Genomic DNA, 12,842 nt, shown 5'->3' on the forward strand with positions numbered 1-12,842 from the left:
CAAAGAGGCCCAAAAGCAAATATGAAAGGAACGTCTTCTTCCCCAAAGTACATCCAGCACAACTTGAATGACTTATTTTTTAAAATAATTATTCTGTACTTTATTTGGTACGCTCATGTCTCTGTGCTTCAATCTTCTCGTCACTTTTATCGTGTCAGTCGAACACCTCGGGTGAACCGTGGGGTAGAGAGCCTGTTCTCCGCTAAATATTTTAAGGGTATTTTTGACAGACGCTGATGGAGATATCAAAAGCGATCAGCAATATCTCTTTGTTAAGCCAAGTTTGAGCTCTTTGTCAGCGTGTTTTTCTCACATATTCTCTTCATCTATTGTTCCTTGCCCTTCTCTCATCCTCCCATGTATCAGCAGTCGTAGAGCGCCCTCGTGTTCACCCTTGCATGAATTGTTAAAAGTGTAACTTGGCTTAGGGAGAGAATGTTGCAAAGAGGAGAGATGAGGCAACACTGAGCACACTCGTGAGATTGCAAGGACATACACACACACACACACACACACACACACACACACACACTGACACACACACATACACACAATCCTCCAGGCTATGTGTTACTTCATCCCCCTTCAGCGTTATCTCATATTTGCCATATTATTTCACAATCTATCTGTCTCTCTCTCTCTCGCTGTAAAGCACCAATAAAGCTTTGTGTCATCACAGTGTGAAGTTGCATTATATGACTCAGTGTTGCTTTCCGCACTAGGGCTGTATATTGCCAAAAATCTGGCGATACAATATGTATCATGATATACAATCATAATCAAAGGTTATGATTCAATATGTTACGATATATACTGCGATACTGTAAGCAAGGCAATATTATGATTGTTTAAAATTAAATTTTAGGAAAACTGATAGGGGCTTACGTCTTCCTGTCTCAGTTTACGTTTCTACGTTGGAGAGAAATAGTCAATTGGCTGAAGATGGATCACAACAATGCCATCTAGTGGTCAGAGGTTTAAAGAAAACACAAATTGAACCTCTGCCACAAATCTTTGCCTGTAAATTATTAATTAAAAATCGATTCAGTGTTTTTGAGAATCCATATAGCAACACAAAACATAATATTGTGATACTCAAGTGTATTCATATTTTCTTAAACCCCATAATCAATACATGTAGGCTGTCCAAATGCCCTTGGAGTTCCACATCCATTCTCACCTTAATATCAATAACATAGACTGCATTTTTTTCTTCCACAAAACAATTTGCACTAAACCTTGGACTCAGTGTTCAAGGGAAGCAATCTGTTCCCACAGATCTACTTCACATGAAAAATGGATACCACTCTGTTTGGCACAAACAGTGTCTCTTGCCTCTGAGAGCCCCAATGAAAAACTGCAGCGGGGAATAGCTTTGATCATCAAATGTAAAATCTTTCAAAATGAGGTATCAGTGGCACCTTCCTTCAGAAGCTTAAACTGAGCAGAACATTTTTGAATTTATATTTGCCTTAATGGCCTTCACATTCCAACGGGCACACCAGATGCAATATTCAGGATTACCATGGACTGATTAAAGCTGGTTTACAGTGGAATCATTTATTTATTTTGTCTACAGGTTGTCATTCCGCTGTGCTGTGTCATGTTGTTTGCTTTGTAAACACAACATTCATTTATTGCCAAGGATTGATTGAAGCGAGGACTGTTTAGACTCAACTGACAGAATGTGGCATCTATTAGTGAGTCGGCTCAAGGATAACAATGTAGGCTTGCTTACTTGCTTATCTTTGCTTCAGTTGGCCCTCTGCAATTTTGATATTTTTTTTTTTTTTTTTTTTTTAAATTTTGGTTTGCATATCACATAATGCATATCAAGTAGTTTGCTTCCCTAGGAATTATTTTAGCATTAGCATCAAATTTTGGATTGAAACTCTCGAGAGGTGGCTCAGTCAAAATGCTGTTTCTATCTCTGTGTTGTTTTGTTGTAGCTGACTTATCGTAGGGCCAGAAACAGTCACCTGGTACACAGCGGGAAGGCTTTCCTCCTCCACAGCAAACTGTCTTCTCATCATGTTTTGGTTCTCACACTGACACACACACACACACACACACACACACACACACACACACACACACACACACACACACACAGGTAGGTTCCTCACAGAGCCAAGAGAGAGAGCCAGAGATCCAGAGAGAGAGAGAGAGAGAGGGAAAGAAGAGGGGAGATATCCGTTCTGTTCTTCGAGCCCAGTCCAAATGAAAGGTCCTTTAGGGGTTTCGCTGTGTCTGCCTGACCTGAGCTGGACCTGATATCCAGCCTTACATAAGGCATCAGCCAGAGAGTTGGTGGACGGTGAGCAGGATAGTGCACTGACTTGGAATGGAAAGCCTTGAAAAAGCAACTAGGGGAACTATAGGAGCTAGGACAGAAAGAAGGATGGGCTCAGCATGTATACAGGAATGTACAGAAACAGGCATCCAAACACACACACAGGCATACACAAATACATGTGACACAGAAATACATCTAGGCCAATGCACAGGCATGCATACATAGAAAATGATGACAAACGTGTACAAACTCACATTCAGAAATATTTTTTCACTGTTAGAACTGCATGTGATGCACATAAATACACTGTCTCTCTCTATCAGAAGCACTCTCCCTTCCTCCCTCTCTCTCTTTCTGTCTCTGTCACACACACACACACACACACACACACACACACACACACACACACACACACACACACACACACACAGGGAGAGAGAGAGAGATTCTGTAAATACTGTCTGTTCAACCATGGACCTAATTAGAGCAACTCCCTGGATGTCTGACCACACCATTACTTTTCTCTCTCCCTCCTCTATCTCTCTCGCTCTCTTTCCCACAGGAGTGAGAAGAGAGCAGAGAAAAAAGGAGAATAACCCACCTGCTGAGGTACATCACACAGGGATGGAAAATATTTTTTAACTGTGTGTGACAAAGATTTGGGGGAAAAATGAATCAGACAGACAGACAGATAGATACACAGATGGATAGACAGAAATAGGTGCTATGTTTGTGAATGTAAAGTTGTATTTGGATTTGTTTACAGTCCTGCATGTGTGGATGTACTTGACAGTTTGTCTACAATATGCGTGTGTATTTGTGAGTGAATGCGTGTGTTTTTGCACGTCAGCATGTGTAAAATCATTTAAGACGGCCCGTCATCTCGGTCCTCCTATTTTACCTCCCCCCCCTCAGCACATTTGAGGAGGCATTGAAAATCGTCTGACAGCTTCAATTCAGATCCATCCCTCTCACTCTCTCCAGCCTCTCTGAAGTAACTAGAGCACACCCTGAAAACAAAACACCTGCCATCATCGTGTGTGTAAAATTATATAGTCTTATTATAATTACTATGCTCCCCACAGATCTGTCTAACCATTTATTCTTTTGTCATGCTGAGCAGCTCAGAGTATAATTTCTCGAGATAATGAGCAAAGCTGGTGTATTGTACAGAGCGTTTGATATGGAACAGAAATATCACACTGATCCTACAACTTGACCAAAAATGGTGGCACTGCTTGTTGGAGAAGTCGACAGAGTAAGTGTACATGTGCAATATTTAAAGTAATGAGTACTCATCTTTGATAGGGTTTTATATGGTTCAAAGTTATACAATTTCCCTATAAACTTGTTCAGATGGAATCATTTCTTGAATTTTGTCTACTTGTTGCCATTTCGCTGCAGAAAGAAATTACATGCATCAGTTAATAACAAAATCCATACTCTGACATTCCAATAAGGCTTTTATTTTAGAGGGAGAATCGCCTTAATTGGATTGAGATCAAATTATCAGTGCATATACTATAAACAGACTCACTGGCATAAGCCTTACTCTGTTCAGGCTGCTGTTTGTTGGAAGAATGGGTTAGGGTATGAAAAAAGCTACTTTTTAAAAAATATTGCTCATCCAAATTATCTCAAATTACTGCTTGTATAATTATAGAGCTTACAGTGCCTGATAGGCTCTAGACAAGGGCCTATTCTCTTCTCTTCTCTTTCTATTGTCATTAATTAAAATAAATAAATAAAAAAGCATCCAGCAGTCCTGTGCTGCACTTGAGGTTCTCTCCCTCTGAAACGCTGTTGTCTCTGTGCAGCCTCCCCACTACCACCACAACACAACCAATTAGTAGACTCCCAGACAGTGTGGAAACCTGTCTCACCGCCCTACGCTTTTTTCATTTTCATTTTCAGTAATGGGCCTGTGACTTGGCTTGGTCTTTTTCATTCCTCTGCTTTACCATTATATTTTTTTTTCTTCTGATTTGCTGAAATAATACGCAGTGCTGATATCCTCTGTTTCATCCTCTCCTTTCTTTTCTCCTTCCCTCTCCACCTGTCCTGGCCCTCTTTATTTTCAACCACCTCCCTTTCACTCTGCTCTTCTTGCCCTGCAGTCCTTCCCATCCCCTCTCATCTCCTCCTAATTTTGTTGTGTTCCATTTACCACAGAAGTCGGACGTTGGAGCTGGGAGTGACGTCACACCCGAGTTGACCACGTTCCAGTACAAGAAGTCAGGAAACAAAGGTGGACACCCCAGACATTAGGTTCACTAGATTCCAGCCAGGTCAGCCATTGTTTCTATTGTCAGCAATACCAGTTGATAACAATGCATTGTGTTTTATGTTGCACACAGAAACACCATAGCAACATGTCCACAGATGGGAATTGCACAATATTGAGTGTATGACTGATTTAATGAGACATAAATACGACAGAAGTGCTAATAAACAGCATATTACTACAGCTTTCATTATGTGTGTTTTTTTTTTTTTTTTTTTTGTGTATAATGCTGTTTGTAAAATGTCATGTTAAGTGTTTGTGTCATGTTAAATGGAGCTACCAAGGTGCAAGACAAATTTCAGACTTGTGTCTGACAATAAAAAGTAAAGTAAAGTAAAGTAAGTAAGCTTTCACTACCGCTGATGTGCAGAGCAGGCATGTTGCATATTGAGGTTGGGGTCAGTGAGGTGCGTCCGACTTTCTGAGTTACAAATTTGACTTCAGAGGGCGTTCCAGTTGAAATTTCCGTCTGGGAACTTGTAAATTCTGACTTCCTGGTTCAAATGGATTGTGCCATTTATCCTCCTGGTGCCTCTCCATCTCTCCTCTGTCCTACATCTTTCTCCCACCCTTCCCTCTGTCTTCTGCATCCATCACCCACACCCTTCACTCAAGACCCTCTCACTGAACTCACCTCCTCCCACTCTTTGTAACCTGCTGAATACAGCATCATATTATCATTGCTAGTAAAAAAACAAAACAAAACAAAACAAAAACAAAAACAAAAAACTGCCTCATTTTTTCCATTTTGAATCTGATGCGACACAGTCTCAGTGTAAAGATGGCTGGTGGGAAGCCCAGACAGTGTACAGTTGGGTAAACAATGTGAGTGTTGAGAGGGGAGACAACACACAGGCTCGCTTTGTGCCAGCAACACCTGTTAAGCCAGGTGGACACTGCTTGCAACATGGAGAGGGAAGGGACGGGGGGTGAAAGCGGGTGAGAAGCAAACAAGAGAACAAGAGTGAGAGAATTAAAGCTACAATGTGTCCTCCATGCCATAACACCGTTAATTCCTCATCCATGGCTGATTCATGTCATCGCAATGGTTTTCCATGTCACTCCACAGAAACGTTCTGTTGCCGGTTGTGATTTATGCACACGTGAGAGAGTACATGTGTATACAAGTGTTTGCATTTGTATATTTGCAGCTGTGTTAGTGGTGCTGTGATGAAAATAAGCTTGACTTTTATGTAGCTGCATACATGCATCAGTTATGCAACCTTGGCAGCATGCCATACAAAGACTAGATATCCACAGAAACAACAATCTGACAGATGATGCTACATGATGCGGATCTAATTGCTTTTACATGTCAATCATACAATGAAAAGAAAAAAAAAATAGAGTCAACCAAGGTTAAAATCAAATTGTTAGTTCCTATAGAAATCAAGCCATACTGTAGCCTCGACCTTAGCTTTTGACAACACAGGCACTTTCATCTTTTGAACAAAAGCCATCTTTGAAGGCAATTAATACCATCATTCCGAGTCACGGCCTTCTTCAGCAGCTTCAAAGAGAGCATGACCTCCTTGGAAACGAGGAGACAAATTAAGGCACGTCTCCCTCTGTACACAGCCAGTGTTAATACCCAGTGTTTACATGCTATGTGGGCAATGTTTGACTAAGCTAATTAGCAAGCTAATTGCGCTTTGGCTATGTGAGACTGAGGCGTGTGCAAGAGTTCATGCACAGACACAAGCACACACGCATGCCTCCACGCAACCTCTCAAAAACACACGGGATGCTGGGTAAAAAAAGGTCAACACGGGGCTCTTAATGATCCTTTTAATCTGGTGGCACTGGCATTCCTAATCTCAGAAAATTTGAAGTACTGGCTAGAAATTTGGAGGAGATATGGGCAAAGCTCTTAAAAGTTTTACAATTTTATATATATAGTGGATATAGTGGATATAGTGGAGGTGAAGATATGGAAAATGGAAACAGAGCTTACTGGAAGTTATAAGAAAATATATCATTTTTGCCTTCAGTTGCCGATATGGCTATTATGCTGTTTGCCCTTTAAATGTCACATCCTCTGTATCATAAAAAATCAAACTGGAGAGTCGGCCAATTCTTTTGTCTATGAGGTCACTGTATACGAGTCTTTCTTTCTTTCTTTCTTTCTTTCTTTCTTTCTTTCCTTCCTTTTGCCATAATAGGAGGCGCCTTCTGAGTTCCTTTCTCGTGCATTGGAACACCGTTAAAATGAAATAAATCAAAATGTGGCATTACACCTGCCTGCTGTTCCACTCCAATGCTCCTCACATCAATACTTTGATTGGATTTGGGGGAACTGCCTGTATTACAGACAAATATTACTTTAAAAAAAGTAGCTGGCTGGAAAGGAGTCAATTATGAGCTATCTACCTGGTAGTCAGCACGTGTGGGAAACAGTTTCTTTCGAGAGCTGGCTCAGAGAACAGGATTTTATTTTGCCAGTTTGACAGAAAAAAAAAGCTGTAACCAATTAACGCTGAAGTTTCGTTGCCAAGAACAGAACAGATAACAGGTTTTACCATACTCGCTTTGAAGAAATTATTTTTTTTAAAAAAAGGTCACACCATAATTATTTTTGGGCACACCACAGGATCCAAATTCAATTTCTGGTTTCCGCAATTTAAATTATTACACTTCATTACACTTCAAAGAGCTGTTATATTTTCTGTTGCTATTTTCATGTCAGGGGCTTATTAGCATTTTTAAATGGCAAAAAAACACATTGTCCTCACATATCACCACTAACCTGTCAACACATAAATAGTGGTGTTTTTGGTGTTAGAGTTAGGTTGCTGCAGAGCCCAGCTTTGTGCAGACCCACATGAACTTTATTTTAAATTCTCGCAGAGATCCTAAGGCTTCCATTGACACCAAATACTGTATGTCCTGCTGAGCTGCATCATGTTCACACAGCATGCATCACATCAGGGCATCAAGCAGTAAATTCTCCTGTCTGTCAAATATTCAATGCTGATGCTACTTCATCTTGGTGTCGATGGTTGCAAATGTTCTGTTTTATTGACACTACACACATTTTTCAGAGAAATCCCACCCCAGGTCTGACTTTTTTCTGTCATAAAGTATGGTGTAAACACAAAACCCACAAAACAGAACTTAAGCAGACATTTTGACATGAAATAGCACGGTAAACACAGTTTTATTGATGACATTAATTAAAGTTCAGTTGCATTTAGGTCTAACAAAGCTAAGGCCCTGCTGTGCTGCATGGTGGCTCACTGGAATGGCTCTCTTACATGCAAATGGAATGAAACCTGAATTAATTAATTACTATTTCATGGCAAAATGGCTCCTGTGAAAGAGGTCTAAGCCTGAACTTCAAACTGGAGAAGAATCCAAACCCTGCACAACAGTTTGAGATGGGATTTTAAATACAAACTGATGAATGAGGAGTTTCAGCCGTGATGAATCTACCAGGTGTGTTTTGTTGTGTGTCTGATTTCTTTAGGGTGTTTTTAAAGTCTCTCGCCTGCTTGCACAGAGGTAACCTTCTAGTTCATTTGCTAATAATTTCAGGTTTGTTTTTTCGTGTATGTGTCAGTTTAGAAAGTTACTGATTCTGCTGGCCCTGATATGTGATGCAATGCATGTTGGGTTTGAATACTTCAATCAGGATAAGCATGATTTAGCATCAATGAAGCGTTGCATCCAGCAGCTGCAGAACATACACTCAGTGGCCACTTTATTAAGTCCACCTGCACAACCTAATATAATCCAATACAGGTGCTCTGTGATAATGTTTACTTTTCTGATGCCTATAATGCTCTTTTTTTTTTTTTTTTTTTTTTTTTTTTTTCAATTCTGTGTTTGCCACTGAGCTCATAGTTAGTGGTGCTGTTGTACTGGACTGCATTTTATTAAGTGGTGTTTCTACTATTCTGTCCCCCTCATCTATATAAATAGGGAGGACAAAAAATTAGAAACACTTTTCAATATTCCAGTACAAGACCTCTGCAAACTACCACAATAATAAACATAGATTTACACACATTTCTCCACAATTTACACATTATCTATGATGGCAACAAAAACTGAACATTATAAACTTTCTTAAGAGGTAGAATTTATGGCAGAGCTGTTGCATTGAACTGCATTAGATTGTACAGGTAGACCTAATAAGGTGGCCACTTATATGTATATGTGCAATTTGGGGAAAAAAAGTGTGAGGCTGCATAAGTGGAAATTTGAAGGAAAATCAGAGTTCAAGGGATTAATTGAATTGAATATTTGCACAGTTTCCCATATAGTGAGTGGACCGATAAGACCAATAAAACGTATAAGAAAAAGCACACTGAGTAATTTCCAAAATCATATCAGCAATATATGTTTTACTTCATCCCTGAAAGCCTCACTTTTTAAGAAGTAAGGCTTTCATCTGACAGCATTAAGAGGTGAGCACACCCTAGGCTTTAGCCATCAGAGAGTAATTGTGCAGGAGCCCGCTACTGTACCATATCAACAGTCCAGACCCCACTCATTAAAGCAGCACAAAAGACTAATCACATCTGCAGAGCTTTGATTTACATGCAATTAAAGTTTCATGTGAACCCAGATAAATCAGAGGAGAGGAGAGGAGCAGGGAGGAGAGGAGCAGAGAGGAGAAGAGAGGAGAGGAGTATGAGCAGTGAGGCGATGTGTCGGGGTGTAGGGGAGGACAGGAGTTGGGATAGGATGAGGACATGAGAGGCGCGTCGTGGGGTACAGAGGAGAGGAGATAAGGGAAAAGATGAGAGTGTTGCAGAGAACAGAGCAGATGGGTACAGCAACCAGGCACCGAAAAGAAAGAGAGGGTGCAGAGATGAGAGGAGGGGAAGGAGAGGGTGAAGAGGGGAGAGGAGCCGAGAGGATTGGAGAGGTGAGGCAAGCCATCATTTGGCAGGGGAAGTGATGACACAGCACATCCATCTCAGTGGCAGGTGCCTGCTGTTGCTCCTTTATATACAAAGGACACAAACTAAGAGGGAGAAATCGCTGCACCAACACAGTATCATGAGAAAACGCTGAGCAATACTATTCACACAGATTTTACACATCTTTTAGATTTCCTAATAATATCTAATCAGCAGTCCATCATGTGCTTTAAATCAGTGTTAGCAATTATTAAGATAATCATGGGGCTTAGTACTGGAAATTCAGTTTGGCAGAAAACAATGAGGTAATAATAATGTTTATGTTTTCAGTATTTAAAAGGGCACCACGCAAAATTGCTGGTTGAAATGAGGACCTTTAGCCTGAACTGACCGAAATTTGGAGTAATCACTTCGTCTGTTAATGAGAGAACCATACAGACTTTTTCCAGTCTATTGAGTCAAAAGGGTCCTCACTTCTCTCAACCCTCAGCACCTCATCATAAATAATGTGCATAATTCACATCACATTTAACCCTTTAATGAGATTAGCACACAGATGTACAGCAAAAGCGCCCTATTCTAACTAGTTGGGCATTGTTTGATCGTGACACAGTTACACTATTCACAACTCCATGCAAAAAAAGATATAGGCCAAAAACGAATTGTGCTCGTGTTTGGTTACATTATTCATTCTTGCGTTCATTCATTCATCCATTCATTCATCGGCACCGAAATCCCTTTAATTGAGCTGCTCTTCAGCTGAAAATACTGGCTTGCCTCTTCAGCTGGTAAATGTGGTTATGTAACATTACGGTTAGTAAACCAGTAATCATAGCCCGTGGCTACTTGATATTTCCATTTGAAGGCACTGTTCTTTACCAAGGTAATGTGATGGATGTGTCTTGACAAGGAACAAACTGGCCAAGTACAAGATGATGAGCAGAGAACTAATGCTACATGTGTGGGAGTGAGGTGGGAGTTACACAACATTATTCTTTTCATATCTATCATATTAACCCGTCAGATAAGTGAACGCAGGATGTAAATACTGTACAAACAACAGGCCCGTGCACAGTAAGTGGCCACTGTGGGCGGATGTGTCAGTGTGTGATCATTAACACACCGCCCAGACACACAAAGGTGTCCTGGTGAGTTAGGTGGAAGGTTGGCCAGTAAATAACTTCCTGAATATAATAGTGTGAAGAAAGGGAATGAAAGTGAGGGGGGCTGTAATAATAATGAAAGCAATAAAAAAGAAGAAGCCCACTTTCCCAGATCTGATCTATGCCTCAGTCCAGTCCAGGCAGTGTGTGTGTGTGTGTGTGTGAGAGTGTGTGTGTTTGTGTGTGAGAGAGAGAGTGTGAGAGAGAGAAAGAGAGATTAGCTGTGTGAATGTTCCCACTGAGCTGTCAGATGAGTCCAAAATGAGTCATATCTTATCAATCACCCACATACAGTACATTGTATTTCTCTTTAATTTATTGTGTGTGTGTGTGTGTGTGTGTGTGTGTGTGTGTGTGTGTGTGTTGCTCAGGGCCACAGATAACTCTCTCTCCCACTCTTTTGCTCAACAGAAACAAAGAACAAAACTGAAATGAGCCAACAGTCACAGGACAAACGCTCGCCATAACCATTTTCCTGTTACTGCTCTCTGATTGCTAATGCTGCAACAGCGTTCACTGTTTTCCCAGAAAAAAAAAACAAAAACAGATTCATCTCTTTGACAGCAGTGTGTGAGAGCAGCAAGCCAATTGCCTCCACCCCACCCACCCACCGACTGTCAGCAACTGTTACTGTTGATCGATGTACCCTTCATGTATGGATCAACAGCTGGAGGCACTTTGGGGAATATGTAAACACACTCACGCATGCACCCACACACTCCCACCTTACACACCTCACCTCACTGTCTTGTGCATATGTCCACGCGTGCATGCAAACACACACATTTACGCACATTTCCACACCTCCACGTCTCAACCTTTCCTTATGCTGTGTGTACAACATATTGCACAACTAAACTCTTGCATCTGCCTCTCCATTCCACACTCATCCTCTCTCTCTCTCTCTGTCTCTCTCTCTCTCACACACACACACACACACACACACACACATGCACACACACAGAGCTTGTTTTTAAAAGCAGCAAATAAAAAATCCCTTTCTCTTCCTCTCTGCATCTTCCTGTCTCTCACAGGCAAAACATTCAGAAACAAACAAAAAAAGCCCAGCCACACAGCAACTCAGTGAGCCTTTCTCTCTCTCTATACATTTATTGTTGATCTGTGTGTAACTAAACACACTGCTGCTGCCTTGGCAAGGTCTCCCTCAGCAAAATGATCCTTCAACTTAACAGAACTAAAGCAGATTAAAGGTTGACTTAAAAAAAAATAAAGTGAAATAAAAACAATTTCACACAGACCTCTCACACACAAAATACTCCCATTAAAAATCTTTTTCTTTCCTTTTCTCTTTATATTAAAATCTATGAAAAAAGTGACTTACCAGAGTTCCTTTGGCTTCCGTCTGTTGCTCCAGGAGAGGTGGACATCCCAGCAGGATGCTTTTTTGCCCTCACAAGATAACCAGGAGGAGGGGAGGGACAAAACAGCACGACGATAGCACGACCAAAAACTCCACCACTGATCACAACAACACCTGCCCGCCTCGCATCCTCACTCTCACTGTGCACACATGCTGCTCACATACAAAGATGCTCTACAAAAAAAAAAAGAAAACAAGAAAAGAAAAAAGATCATTCACACATTCTCATGCAGATCCACTCCACACACACACACACGCACACACATTCATACACACACACCCTCGGAGGTAGAGCGTGCTCCCCCAGAAACAGGCAGCTATAAAACCCACACGTGAGTGTTTGTTGGTGTGTGAGTGTATGGATCGGCGCTGCTGCAGTGTGTAGCTCCGGCTGTGTGGAGGCTGCACAGTGGCTGGCAGTGGAGAGAAAGAAGAGGAGGAAAGGAGAGGAGAGGAGAGGAGCGTACCACTGGCTGCTGCTGAGGGAAGGGGAGGGGCGGGGGATGGATTGGAGGAGAGGATGAAGAGGGGTGGGTGGTGCGAAGGGAGGGAAGGGAAATGAGGAGTGAGGATGATTTGTGTGTGTGTGTGTGTGTGTGTGTGTGTGTGTGTGTGTGTGTGTGTGTGTGTGTGTGTGTGTGTGTGTGTGTGTGTGAGTGTGTGCGTTTGTGCATGCATGCATGTGCGTGAGAAAAGAGGGATATGGAGAGGGAGATAGAGAGCAACAGAGCAGAGAGAATCTCTGATATGATGCATCTTGTTGGCTGTAATCTCATCAAAGTTTGTAATCCAATCCCGCACCCGACCCATAAAGTATTATTTGACATGAGGGACAGTATAGGGCTGTGTA

At 41.4% G+C, this 12,842-nt stretch overlaps 1 protein-coding gene across 1 annotated transcript in view; it reads right to left on the minus strand.

Annotated features, from left to right (window-relative positions):
- dtnbp1b (dystrobrevin binding protein 1b) overlaps positions 1-12,400 on the minus strand; it is a 40,515-nt gene extending 28,115 nt beyond the window's left edge. Inside the window, exon 1 of the mRNA XM_030064135.1 lies at positions 11,954-12,400. Coding sequence (XP_029919995.1) covers positions 11,954-11,999 — 46 coding nt within the window. The 5' untranslated portion in view covers positions 12,000-12,400. The remainder of the gene's footprint in view (positions 1-11,953) is intronic.
- Positions 12,401-12,842: the final 442 nt, after the last annotated feature.

This window comes from Myripristis murdjan, chromosome 11 (assembly GCF_902150065.1).
Source record: "Myripristis murdjan chromosome 11, fMyrMur1.1, whole genome shotgun sequence".
In the NCBI taxonomy this organism is placed as follows: domain Eukaryota; kingdom Metazoa; phylum Chordata; class Actinopteri; order Holocentriformes; family Holocentridae; genus Myripristis; species Myripristis murdjan.